Raw genomic sequence first — 15377 nt, forward strand, 5'->3', positions numbered from 1 at the left:
GTACTGCACGAAGATTGAAATGGTGCCAGTATAACCATAATGAATTTCCTTCTTGATTTCGGAGATTCTTTTAACTATTAGCATCTCAATAAATATCTAGGAAGGGCCGTGGTCTTCCCAAGGTTTAAGCACATAGATAAATTGCTTACTGTTAAACACATTCAGTTAAAACCCAATTAAAAAAAACCACGCATCGGTTCCTCCTATATATGAGATTGATCTAAAGTGCTTCATGTAGACATACACATCGTAGTCTAGTTTAATTACATAGACTCGGGGCATGTTATTTACCATCTTAATTGATCAAGTCCACAAAAACCAATGTTCAGATAATCACCAAGAACTGCTGCAATGAAATGGTTTAGAAATTGACCAAGAATTAAGATATATTATATGAACAAAATCTTTAGCGGTATGGGTATGAATGGACGGCAATGTTAAAGATTTATTGGCTCTCAATAGAGAAGACTCAAGTCGCTAACTGAAAAGCGCTGTCTGTCTCTATATTTATTAAAAAATCGACTAGCGATCTGTTGAAGACATTAATCAAACTATTATATTGTGGTACAGTGCGATTGAAATGGATATATCTCCAGGCTCCTGGAAGCTGATCTTCTGACTTGTGCTAGAGACTAATGTAAAATTCGTGACTTTAAGGTGAAGAAACGTGATTATCACTGAACACACACTAAACTTGATGTTTATTCCGCTTACTTATGTAATTATTAACCAACAATAAGGCACATAAACATATGGTGCAACAACTATGTATTGAAGCCACATAGTCGTCGTGTTGCTTTATTCTGCAATTCCACTGGTATTTAGAGTTTATCGATTCTTTTACGTCCCTACTCTTTTACTTGATCTGCGTTTTGTTTTTAAAAATCTCTTTCGACCAGACAGTTTACATAATCTGACACTAGACTCTTAGTAATAACTGCTAAAAGTTTTCCGTTAATTTTGATTGTCTGGCTATTGATGCGTATATTTGCATGCAGTCATTTAACCATTATGCGACTATTCTAAACTTTTGCATCATAATAAATCAATGACATCAGAAAGGAAAGAAAGCAAGACACATACAAGTTGGAGGGCGGGGTGGGGTCTTCAAATCAGAACGATATAAATTGAAGGGTTCTAAAGGCCCTTCTATACCTGACTACCAGATTACAAAAAATCCACCATTGGCCAGGTTAAAGAGTAGAGCGCCGTCTCGCTAACCAGGAAGTCCACAGGCCGATCCCGGTATAGGCCGAGAAAGTTCCCTGTGATTTACCAGCGTACTTTACCCGCGTCAGTGGTGCAGGACGGGATGGGTAAAATATATCGAGTTCCCGGGTACACGTTCGTATGCACTAAAGAGAACCCTTGACAGTTGTAATCCGAAACAAGAGTAGGTCGTGGTGTCTCAGAAAAAACTGTATGGTGTATTTCATTATTCATTAGCCCTATCTGTGGAGATAAGTAGGACGTTAAAGCGGAAATTGCAAATTTTTAAGTTATATTTTTAAAATTTATTAAAATAAAGCCTGGAAATAGATGGTATCCATAAACAGTCCTACCTTGTTAAAGAATAATCCTATTAATCCTATAATTCACTATTGCCAGCTGAGAAATTGGCAAAAATATCATTTTCCCCTTCATTTTCAAACGTTTGAATATCTCTACTCCGTGGTGGAGAATAGAAAACAAGGGAGGTAGTTTTGTTATTATTTCATGTGTAAATGAATCTTAAGTGTGAGAATGACACCTATGATCGTATAATTGTGAGTTGACAACCTATTGAGCAAAAGACATATAAATAATTACGTTTGACTTTCTTAGAAAATTTGCAATTTCCGCTTTAAACTCCATTTTATTTAAAGTTTGATATTTTGCTTAACACCTTAAAATATGAAAAACGGGACAAATGAAAGCTCAAAGTTTACATGTCTGTCATGTAAATTAATTTAATTTCTATCGGGGATTATCCAAGGTATATTTGTTTTTTAATCCTTCAAATGAGACAAAAACAGTATTGATATTTAGGTTATACAGTATTTATACAGTATTTACATTGTGTACGAGGGCTGGCTGAAAAGTTCTAAGCCGGAAAAGAATAGACCAATTGGGTTGCAACAAACTTTTGCCACTAACAACTATTCATTTGAACTGCAACTGTAGTGGTATTATTGTCTTCGTACCAGACCATTTGGTGAACCTAAAATCACCAAAATGGACAAAACTGGCTATAGGCAGTCATCAAGTACCTTCAACTGAAAGGACTAACCCCAACACAGATACAGGCCGACATGGTCTCCACTTTCGGGAATGATGTCCCTTGCTTTTCCACAGTAAAGAGGTTGGCTGCGTAATTTAAGCATGGCTGGGATACCTTGGCGATTACCTGAGTCCTGGAACGCCATCAACAGCAACCTTTGAAGAAAAGATTACCAAGTTGCATGACATGGTGATGACTGATCGACGATTGACCCCTCGACATATTGCCAGTGTTGTGGCCATCTCTCATGAGGTGTGGTGGGGAGGGGTGTTGAGCATTGTAACCAACGAGTTAGGAATGACAAAAGTGTCTGCAAGATGGATGCCGAAGCTCTGAACTGCGGATCAGAAACGTGTCAGATTCCTGTCTTTCACAGACAGGCTTAGAACTTTTCAGCCAGCCCTCGTATCATAAAATATAGTGAAGTTAATATGTAGATTAAACAGTATCCTTGTAGTCGGTTATACAAACATTATGCATCACAAGTAGGTTATGTAGGTCATATTAACAGTATGTATCCTAGAATACAATTGTAATCAATAGGTTATACAATATTAACATTATGTAGACTAGATGTCAGCATTATTATAAAATGCATGTTATTTTAACATTGTGTAAGTTAAATTACCATCATATATTATGGATCCAAACATTTTTTTGTTCCATTTATCGCGGAATCAGTACTGTATTTCATTTAACCAGCATTATAAATCGTTTCTCGCGAAAGAGGCCCTCCAGCTCATGTAAATTTTTCAAATCTTTACTGAAAATGAATCAATCAAGTGTGTTTGTCATGAAGTCGCACAGATATTGGAGGCCATGATTTATCTTTGCTTTCAATGCTTTCAATTTTTTTTCCTTTTCAGCTATATTTGTGTCCGGTACCCAGTTCGTAGAAAAGGGTGACTCGATTCATTTAGTATGCAACTCATCGGGTATCGATAATCCGCCAGATAATTTAGACTGGTTCAAAGATGGTATCAAAATATCACCGGACGCTCATCAAAAAATAACTTTGGAAAAATATAAATTCACGGCAACCAAAACATTAGTTAGTGTCTTAGTGTTAAAACACAGTCAAATGGCTGATGCAGGGACTTATGTATGCAGAAGTAGTAATTTGGATACAACCAGTGTCAAAGTTCATATATTAAACGGTGAGTATTCTGAGATGATATTACTCCTCTTTTTCGTAGAATTAACCGCATTTTTTCTGCAATTTAGAAATAAAACCGACACCGAGGAGACCGAAAACCAATAGTAGAACAAATAGCTGTGAGCTGTGATACCAGGTGTTCTAGAAATAGCACAAGTTACAACTTATATCTAGATTGAGTAATTAATTGGATTTTGAGGGATTTTATTTGGAGATTCAATGGCCTAAATTACTATTTTCAGTCCTTACTGTCGATATTGCTTCTTTAAACATACTTCGAAGTCTGTAGGTAAAGTATAAATGACCTAAAATTATAAACTGAAGAAGAATTGGGTTTATGGATGTTTTTGTTTCTTGGGGATGGGGGATTAAAACTGTATGTTTGTGCCCTTTTCTTTTTATGTTGTGTTGATGACACCCATGGTGATATAGGCAATCTATAAAATATAATTGATTAAATATCATCTATCTTTGCAAGTTATGATCGATCGATAGTGACTTTGTTTTTCTCATTCAATACAATGGCTCAAAATTATGTTACGGAATAATTAAATTCATCTATCATTTGATATAGGTTGAAAAGGGCAAGTATATTCTTTATACTCCAGCCTAAATGTCAGTGTTGTGTTTTTCTGAGGCAGAGTGTGGGTGCCACAAACTCTAGCTACGCCACTGAAAACATAGTCTTTTTTACAATCGGTTTATTCTTGACTTACTGGAATTTGGAGATAAAATTTTAATGTCACGGTCGGATTATGTATCATACAAGACAAAAGTCAATATGTAGGTTATACAGTATTAATATTATGTATAATAGACGACAGCATTAATATGTAGGTTATACAATATAAATAGTATGTATAATCGATGACAGCATTAATATGTAGCTTATACATTATTTGTATAATAGACGACAGCATCAATATGTAGGTTATACACTTTTAATAGTATGTATAATCGATGACAGCATATGTAGGTTATACAGTATTAATATTATGTATAATAGACGACAACATTAATATGTAGGTCATGCAATATAAATAGTATATATAATCCATGACAGCTTTAATATGTAGCTTATAAAGTATTTGTATAATAGATTACAGCATTATTATGTAGGTTATACAATATTAATAGTATGTAAAATCGATGACAGTAGGTTATACAGTATTAATAGTATGTATAATCGATGACAGCATTAATATGTAGGTTGTACAATATTAATAGTATGTATATAATAGATGACAGCATTAATATGTAGGGTATACGGTATCTACAGTATGTAATAAAGATGACAGCATCAATATGTTGGTTATAAAATAATAATTAGTATGTATAATAGATTTCAGTATTCATATGTAGGTTATACATTGTAAATATTCTGTATAATTGACGACAGCGTTAATATGTAGGTTATTCAATATTAATAGTATGTATAATAGATAAGAGCATTAATATGTAAGTTATACAATATTAATAGTATGTATAATCGATGACAGTAGGTTATTCAGTATTAATAGTATGTATAATAGACGACAGCATTAATATGTAGGTTGTACAATATCAATAATTTTAGATCAAGCTATATAACCTCTCTTTCTTGAAAAAATCGTGGTTTGATTACGTGTAGTTTAATGGTTGAGTGTGAGAGATATTGATATTCTACGAGTGCGACAGCACGAGTACAATATCTATATATTACGCAATGTCTTACACGAGACCATTAAACAACTTAAAATACAGACACCATCATGCACGTGTATTTCAATGAAATACATACAGCCGAGATTAGATGTAGGGTACTGGAATCTGTTGAGGTTTGCCGAGTGGCTACTGAACATCAGTCAGGTTTGACCTAGTTATCTGGAATAGTTGATTTGGGCGGGGGCGCTGGTTTGGCTTTGGGTCGTTTCGGCCTACTTGGATGTTACGGGATTTAAGACCGCAGTTGTTGTCCAATTGACCTGTAGCGTAATGATATTGATATAAACTACATACCACATAATAATAATAATGCGAAAGTAATCGCGGGTTGCATAGGTATTCTTTGCTTTAAACTTTGTCTTCAGAACCCTCGAAAATTTTAAAGTTGAATTTAGGCTGGAGTGATGATCAAACTAATTGTATACGTAACCTAATTTCTCAGGAAGTGTGCAACAAAAGCAAAACAATTTTTATATTTTAATTATGTTTGGCGCATTATCGCCCAGTAGATGCTGGCGTGCCATTAAAGCGATAATTTCATATTTTCTAAGAAAGTCAAAACATAATAATTTCTATGTTCTATGCAGTGAACCGTGCGGAATATTAAAGTACCGGCATTTATTTTGCAAAAAAAAAAAAAAAAAAAAAAGGTTTAGAAACAGCTCAGAAAATTATAGAAAACTATAACTGCTATGCAGTCATGACGGGTTTCGCGGAGCCCGTTATCCTTTAACGGACGTCACTTAACATATTCCCATAAGCATGATACACGTGTAAAAAAAATAATAAATAAAATGGCCATTTATGATAACATGTTGACGTGTGAAACTCCTACAAAGTGACCAATGCTTAATCGTATATCTACACAATATTACTTAAAGGAAATTAGTAAACATTATTATTAAAGGGTATAGAATAACACTCTTTTAAAAAAAACATGCTTAAGGGTTGAAAATATAGGTGTTTTTCCAAAATCAAAAAGAGACGTGTTGGGCAAAACAATTTCATCAAGTTATAAACTATCTTTTGACATCTATATGTTCGCATTGATTTGTGCTTTTCGATGAGTGGGATTAAAGTTTTAAAATTTAAATATAAAGAAAAATGTACATTTGAAATAAAACTTTGTTTACTAAGGGTTAAAAGTACAAGTTTTGTCAAAATGACGGCATTTCTAATGACAAGAAAGTTATAATAATGAACAAACGCAGTAGTCATCGAATAGTGCAAATGTCATGAAAATAGAACAATATTATATTCTTTTGAAAAGTGATTCTCACAAAATTACATATGTCTCGCAAATGGCAAAAATTCAGAATGATTCATGGGTTTTCAGTTGATCTTGTATATCAACCCTACGTGTACATAAATGTTTAGGAAATACAAATATTATATAATAAACAAGTTAAATAACATTTGCAGGAAAACGGAATACGAAAATCGATTCCCACCTTTCTCTGCTTATTTACGAGGACAATGCAGATATCTTTCAGCTAAATTGCGATGAAATAATATTTTGTATCAATAATTATTATAGCTAGTGCCATCGTGTGTACTTTGCCGTTGATTCTGTGTCAACCGGATAATTATTATCTAGTTTATACGCTAAAATCTGTTTCGTTAAAGGGAGATAATTTAGATAAATATATTTTAAATATTTATTTACAGCTGATCAGAACCTATGCACTTTGGAAATCTAATAAAGTGTTTATAAAAAGTCACATCTCCAGACCTTGCTCTCAAAAACGAGTGGCTTAATGAGCAGTTACTGCCAAATAAGCAGACAGAACATAATATAAATCCGACCAAAAAGCATGGAGTGTTTAACACAGGATTCACAGTGTGAAATTTAATAAGTATTACTGCCGCAAAAGAAACGGGCGAATGTACCCGATTTGGAGATCCCTGTCTACCCTTTACGCGAAATGCAAGTTTCCCATTACGCAGACGCACTCTGTAATGTTTATGTTTTGAGAAAGAAACAATGTCGAAATGTGTGAAATTTACAAGAGAATAGTGAATTTTATCGAACTTCCAGGCGTTAAGGCTCGACGAAGAGAGCAACGGGGTAACAATTTCAGGTATGTCACCAAGTTTTGACCGTGTAAATTAAAAACTGAAGAAATGGCGAGGAATTTTAGAGTCGGAGAATTTCCTGGAGCAGTCAGTAACTTTATACCATTGGTTGCATGAATAGAATAGAATGCAAAGTTGTGGTTAAAATACCATAAACCTTTGTAGTAAAGTATGTCTGAATTAAACAAAACACCGCTTAATACAAAACAAGAAAAATAGACGAATATTTAATGAATAAAACAAAGTGAACATAAGAGGTGTTTTTAAATAGTATGTCAAATAAACACCTTCTCATATTATCATCACCCATTTCTTTGTAATATTACGTTTATTCACTTTGTGCACCAGCTGGTAATAGAGCCCCAGCCCCTAACCTTGACTATAAATACGATTTATGGCCTGTATTTAAACGCGATTTTATAACTTACTGGTTTATTGTCAACGATATCACCTTCGGGGGAAGCGGACGTTAAACAGTGAGAAGAATAACAGCAACAAAAACTTACTGGTTAATGAATTTTTTGAATCATTGCTTATCCATATACAATTATTTTGAATCGCAATAATGGTTACGGTAAAGATAATATTGTGATCATAAATCATTTATTATATAGCCATTCTTCAATGACGTTAATGTCGTTAGTAGACGAGGTCGAGCTATATTATCAGTTACATCCTGTGAAATTTTATTATCTATATATCTACCAATAGATTCTCGGTCATAATTTTAAACCAGAAAATTGCAGCGTTCACAAGAAATGCAAGCCCAATTGGCACTCCTGACATGGCCGGTCAGAGTTTAGAGAGCTAGCAGCTATTGATATGGTCGTCATAGGTTAAAAGAGTTAACAGCGCGTAAAATGCTAAGGGAGGTTGGGATGGCCTAATTGGCCGGTCACCTCTGGCTTACGGTTTCGATCCCCGGTGTGAGCGTATGTGGCTTGGAGACAGGAGCGCTTCTCAACCTCGTGGGTCTACTCCAGCTACTCCGAGGCATGCTAGACAGAGGTTGCAGAGGTAACAGGAAATATCATCCTAGTCAGAGGTTGGAGAGATAACAGCGCATGGTGTTAGAGGTTGGAAAGCTAACAATGCTATATATATTTAAGATTGCGTGACATGCTAGTCATCGACTATAGAACCAACAACGTATGATATGATAATCGATTACTTTACAAATTGTTCAGAACTTAATTTAAAATCAGTTTTGTTTGAAGTCCGACTTTCATAATTATGATTCTTTAAAACTATACCTCCCAAGCAAATATTACCAAAAACAAATTAAATCTGCATTGGCTAAGGTTAATTAAACACAGACTTTTGAAAGACTGTACTTCAATGTAAACAGCATTAACACATTGGAAATAAAAGGAAATAAACCAACATTCTAATTCTATGAGAATTTTTGCTGTTATATTTCTAGTACTATACACTTAGCGGGGAAAACCTGCTTTGACATTAATTTGAGATATTTTTAAAAATCAACAATCTGTAAATCAGGCCCATGGGCCATTATGCTCGTGATTTAAATATGTAAAAGCTCTGTTATGCTTTGAAAAGGTCACTGTACACTCACTTACATGTTTTCAGTTTTTCACCAACTTCTTATTTGATTCAAAATCTAATAATTTTAAAGTAAGCGTGCTCTTAAATGAAATAAGATCAGTTCGTGTTATTTGTCAAATGGAAAAGAAATGTTTCTATTTTGACACATAGCTGCCGCGAATAGAAGAAAAACAAAATTACTAATACGAAATAGTTCAAATATTTCTGATGGGCAAAGTCGGTTGTCTAATATGTTGTCTGTCGACATACACCAGTTGATATCCAATTTGAATACACGGTGGCGTGGCTGGAGATGTTCGGAATGGAATTGATGTATTGCCTTATTATTGTCTCGTAGTGCTCTGACACCCCTTTACTGGAATATATGTCATCTCTATAACGCGACCAGTGGGTGATGGAAAGGAATGGAATATGTTTCATGCGCAATGGGTTGTAATTTTGCACAGACAAAATCATACAGGCCAAACCCAAACATTATTCAAATCCATCAAGATTTCTGATTTCACCCAACCATCTTTATGCGTTGGTGGAGCTTTGAAATACATTGGTTCGTATTTGTTAACATCGAAGCAAAGACATTCCCTAACCTGGGAATAGAACTAAAATCGAAATGATCCTTCTAGCAGAATAGCGGAAATATTACATCTTTGGTGCATTAGCAATTTAAAATGGTTCTTGTTGGCGATTGTCCTGTTGAACTTAATGGTTAACTTAGTTCTTTCTTTTATTTCAGCGGGGTCTCCGAATGTAAAACGTGGTAAGTACGTTTTGTTATATTTGGTAAATGGGAAGTTAAGGGGAACCTTGCCGTATGCCGAGGTTAAATGCCCGAACGCACGAATGGGGGACTAACCTTGATTGAATGAGTTCGTTCAGTACGTAAGGATCTACGGAAGTCAAATCGGGTCAGATATGGCCTTACACAACTCATCATTCAAAGGGGCGTATTAAATTTTAATATATTTAATCGAACAATAAGATATTTATTCTAGGGTAAAAAACCCATTAACATGCACAAAAATGTCTTACGGGGTGTAGTTACCTCACACGTGGGTTAAATCTGGATGGAATACTTTAAATCCAGGCATATTAATTGCTATATTGTTAAGTAAAGCCTTTGTGGATATAGTAATCAAAATTGTTGGATTTAAAGGGTTATACTAATATCGATGATGTTTATAGTATAAGACAATACAAATATTACGTTCATCTCCTGTACAAACAAGACTTTATAACTCTTCCTTCATTGATATTGGTCAACACGTAATAGTCAAATTATTGACATTATTACCATGCCGTCTCAGGAGGTGCTCAAATCCAATAATCCACGTCTACAGAATTTATGTCCAGTCGTGGACTAGGTCTACCTAAATCATCTTAACTGTTAATCATCTGTACGATTTTTCCCTACGGGAGAATTTTCCAATGTTTATGAATCCGATTACGGGAGTGAATTATACCAGTTTTACGTATTTTGAATTTTGATTTTAAAATGACTAGACCTCTGATTTGGGTTAGCTTCATATATTAGCAGTGTTGTGGGGTGACAATCTGTCTTTGTTGAAAATTATATGTCTAAAGATAAAGACAGTATTGACATATAACCGAGCTTGAGTTCCACAATACGAAATGGTTATCTAAAAGTAGTAATTTAACCGTCTTCCGTATAATTTTTCCAAGGAAACAAAACTTTAACCGTATAGAACTTGATCTATCACTGATAGAAATGAGGCAACGCAACATATCAATCCAAAACAAAATCATGAGCGTCGAAGCTCTCCCACAGCTGCCTGTTTATTGTCATGTGAAAATCTGGGGACATCTCTTAAACGTGAGTTCAGAAAAATAACGGCACCACTAAATTATCTACAGTGTACTCAGTTCGGCCCCAAAAAGATACGGTCTAAAATTGGTCAGAGGAAAATATGAAAATGCGACTAAACGCTGCTTATCTAATATAACCTCCAAATAGTTGAAAATTTATTGGCCTTCGGTTATAAAAATGGAGAACAATAATTTAATATGTGGCCAAAATTGGTGTGACCCAGATTTTTCATTGATGAAACTTTGAAAGGAAAATTGCTATGATGCCGGCGACTTTCTATGAAAATTAAATATTTAAAAATCATAAATGTTTGAAATAACAATAAAACATTTGAACTGTCAATTATTTAAACAGAAAATCTAATTAATTCCAGCCCTCAACTTTGACGTCAGGCCTGTTTTCAATCTTAGGAAATAAAACAATTGAACAGTCATTTTGAGTTTAATTTCTTCATGTCAAGATGTGTATTATTAATTTATTTGTTGTAATGCAAATTTTGTTCCTGGAAAAACAAATATTAGTTTGTTTTGTTTATTTAGATTACAGTGATTAACCGAACATCCTAAAACATGACTAAAGTTGGACATTATGCTTTATACATTCCTCAACAACTACGAATACAATTTTATACATCTAAAATGCATACTTATATTGATAGTTAATTCGTAATCTTACGACCATGTAGAGAATCGTAGACCAGTCTTTTTTTATATATTAGATTAGTCGATAAAGATCAGAAAAGGGCATTAGTTTTGTCCCGGATTTTTACTGTATCGGTGATTATTGGCATATTACACAAAAAGATTTTTAATGTACTACCCAATGGCATTCTCACAGGAAAGGAAATAAATGGAACTCAGTTATAATTTTAAAAAAAAAACCCTTAAAGCGATACCCCCTATGAGATTTCGCTCAATACAATATCTTGTGGAATAGATTGTTCAGTGATAAAATACAACATGTACAACATTAGTTTTTAACATCTATAACATGTAATTTCTCCGCACGGAAATATTACAGGTAAACCAAAAGTACCAATAACTTTGGTTTTAGTCAACTGAGTAGTGTATTTTATTACTGATAAGCATATCGTAGACAATTCCGTTTGTGCTAATCAGTCCTAGAGTAGGTTTATCTGCTGAGTTCTCTATAATATCCACATTTTTTGTTGTTATGATTCAGTTCCGCACTGAGGCATTCGGATTTGACATTGATCATGATATGGAAACTCGCTGTTTTTGGCAGGAAATCACAGTGGGCTACTATGAAAGCATGGTTTGTAATTATAGCTTTATTTGACCTTGAGTTATTCTCTTAATAACGATTAAAGACCATTTATTGAGGTACTTCTCAAATATTCTCCCTTTTTATGTATTTCAGGTACATCGACAGTAGAAGAAATGACTGGGACCACTGTGAAACTTAAACTATCATTATGTGTGTTACTGGTGACTTTAGTGTTAGATGTTTTATTACTATATCAATTTACTGGTGACATATTATGAGTGCGTGTGTAATTATCAAATGTTTTAACATTAATTTATTTGTCAATGCAATATAAACGGAAAAGGCAGCAGCGAGTATACGAGAAGCTTTTTCTGTTTTTAATCATACACTTTATACATTGTACTGTAATATTTTAAATATTTCCACTTATACGATACATTTGTAAAATAATATGTTTTATTGTACATTATATTCATACACACATTTGTACAGATAATCACCAATAGTTTCCCTCATTCTTATCACCATTACATGTAATATTTTTAAGAAGCATTCCAAAGTTTACGATGTTTGCACTTTATATATTCATCCGAACATGTGATAATCCTAATTTGGTGTTTTCGTGACAGTGAAACAAAGAACGGATGGGTGGTGCTGCGAGGTTATAGAAAAGAAATGGGACCGCGAGGGAGTGCATTCTTCATCTGATTATTTGACGTCACCATTATACATGTATATCTCTAGCCATTCTAGCTAATTATTTAGTCTTTTTTAATTGTGTTCAAATGTATGTGAGTTGAACGTCGCGTTTGGTTCCAATACAAACTATATTACTTCCTCTTAAATAGAACAGGTTTTTTTTAAAAAATCATCGGTTTCATTTTGGTCGTATAACATTTTTATGATGATAAACACATTAAATAGTGAAGCCCCACAATGCCAGGGTTAAATTTTGATATAAATTTGTATTTAAAAAATGTACTAAAACATCGAATTGTTTGGTGTCTTTTCCCATTCCCATAAAATAGTCATAAACCGAACTCCCATGGTAGCTAAACCAGACTATAGGTCATTGGATTATTATGAGCAATATTGTATTAAATGGACATATTAGATAAACAAAACTTCCGCCAAGAAAAATGATTTATCTACTTTATTAGCCTATGTCAAATGTTACATCAATGTTCATTTTGTCTTTCGCACCGTTTTTACCTACATTTTTAAATTAAATAGTTCGTTGTTATCATTTATACACAGCGCATTCTAAGTAACTGCACAGAAAAATGGAAACCAATTGTAAAACATTTTAAGGTATTAACTGATACTAATAGAGGTTTACGTCCCCTTCCACCTCGCATGATATCGCAGAAAATGTTTTATCCGATCAGCGGCCAAACTTAAACTGATATGGATATGACCATTTGATTGAATAATATCTAAAATAATGTGTCTGGAATATAACATACGGCTAATGAATAAGCTGCATCCTTAAAGTATGTTAGCTTGTATTTTCGTGGATACGGTCTCAGGTTTTCTGTAATATACACATGTGTAACAAGAACATCGGTTCTGTCCTAGAATCTACAATTTTACAGATCTAATGGGGAGAAATTTGACCTAGAATTATAGTTCGAGGTTGTATCCCACCCTTTAATCTTGTATGTGTGCTTTTGCAATTTGAATACTGTCTACCTGTTAAAATTTCCACACAATGACAGCAGCACTGTTCTATAGCCGTATAATAGATCTGTGTGCAAGGCTTTGATGAATCTATTTAGATTTCCAGACAAGACGTACTTTGATAGAATGAGTTTTTCTATGTGTAATTAACCTTTACACGTAAAAATCTGTCCTTTACTTAGATGCGTCCCTGATTACTTGTACGATATATTGATAGAACATGATGCCATTGCTATACTACTGTAATTCACTTATCGTATTTGCTTTGGATTACAAAGTACATATCTCTTCAAATCACAGCAAATACTTACTTTTAAGCGTATTAAAAAATACGCTTAAAAGTATTTTTAAAATGAGAGTTTACATTATACTGTACTGAAAAATAACCCATACCATTTTATTTAAGCTCAAAATAAGATTGTCGTTTTGGTTGGATTTTTTGTATGCGACTTTGTTTTGTGGGATCCAGGGGGAGGGAGGGGGGATTAGCTACATAATTCTTTTTTGTAAAACAACACTTTCATGAGAAAAGTGTCAAGGTCCTGTGCTTTATCCTTTATCATCATATGGTAAGATGGGGTGGACATTCAAAGCGTGAGATAATGATTGATATGGACATATGTGATATCACAATTAATGCTTTGCATCAATGAAATTGAATCACAATGTGATCGTATTATCTTAATAAAATTTGACGTCCAACGGAATGTTGGGTTTCTCTTTAAAACACTCAGTGTGTATGCATGCCTACGTAATTTGGAGACGATGATGGCATCATGCATTGTCAACTGTCAAATTTCCTTAACAGGAACCTGGCAAACCACCTCCTACAAAAATTTCTAGATCCGCCCCTGGGGATGACAACCTGTCTTTCTTGAAATGGTTAAGTCCTATTTTATTTCTTGTGAAAAGTTCAAGTCTAAAGACGAAGCCATAACCGATTTAGTGTTTCACTGTCGACCCAGATATTAAAAAATACTAATAATAGCAAACAATCTGGCTTTCGATAAAACGAACGCTTGCTGCATTACTTATCTAAATAAAAATCAGATCAATATTTTGAAGGTTGTTTTAGATACTTTTTTGCCGCGGAATGACGTTCTTTACTCACTGTTCAAACAATCATATTATTATATTCATTTTAAGGACAATAATCTTGAAACAAGTTAAGTTAAAGATTTGTCGATAATTTGTGGGTGGCTGTATTTTTTAAAGTAACGATTCTTTGATTCAAACTCAAACTTGTTTCTATTGAACAATGTCATTATTTTCTTAATCATTTCTTACGGGGCATACATTTACATTGTAGCCTTTGAAAAGAATCAAAATGTTGTTATCTATTATTGTCATTGTTTGTAAAATAGTGTCCATATACCATCATTGTTATAAACACATTATTTTATATATGTACAGAATTTCTTCACCACAAATATTGTTTGTATATAGGCCTACAAAGACATAACTGTAATAAAATTATCTTTTTTTAATATATATATAAAAAAAACCTGTGATATGCATTGTTCTTATACGATTCAGTTCATTTCATGCCAAAAAAGATCTCGACCTTCATCTGGCCATCACAATTACGGACCAAATTATATGTTTGAGGATTCGAGTCGCGGCCAAACCCGACACATAGGGGGCGCTGGATTGTCAGTCCGGAACGTCCCGAATGACAGAATCGCAATCAAGTGATACGGACACAGCTCACCAAATAATTCTAGGCCAGAGTTATTTTTAGTCTTTCTCTCCCTTTCCCTTTTCCCCCTTTTGCATGGCGATTTTTGTTGACTTTTTGGTGTAGAATCGAAGAAAAGGGTTTGAAAATACATTTTCTGCCAGGTTTTGGCGAATATTCATGATTTTGAGGCGGAAGGATACAA

At 33.9% G+C, this 15377-nt stretch overlaps 1 protein-coding gene across 2 annotated transcripts in view; it reads left to right on the plus strand.

Annotated features, from left to right (window-relative positions):
• LOC126818726 (zwei Ig domain protein zig-8) overlaps positions 1-14945 on the plus strand; it is a 76281-nt gene extending 61336 nt beyond the window's left edge. For both annotated transcript variants that reach the window (XM_050546266.2, XM_050546268.2), the window contains 3 exons: positions 3127-3417; positions 9496-9519; positions 11968-14945. In XM_050546266.2, coding sequence (XP_050402223.2) covers positions 3127-3417; positions 9496-9519; positions 11968-12092 — 440 coding nt within the window. In that variant the 3' untranslated portion in view covers positions 12093-14945. The remainder of the gene's footprint in view (positions 1-3126; positions 3418-9495; positions 9520-11967) is intronic.
• The last annotated feature ends 432 nt before the right edge of the window (positions 14946-15377 follow it).

This window comes from Patella vulgata, chromosome 4 (genome assembly GCF_932274485.2).
Source record: "Patella vulgata chromosome 4, xgPatVulg1.2, whole genome shotgun sequence".
In the NCBI taxonomy this organism is placed as follows: domain Eukaryota; kingdom Metazoa; phylum Mollusca; class Gastropoda; family Patellidae; genus Patella; species Patella vulgata.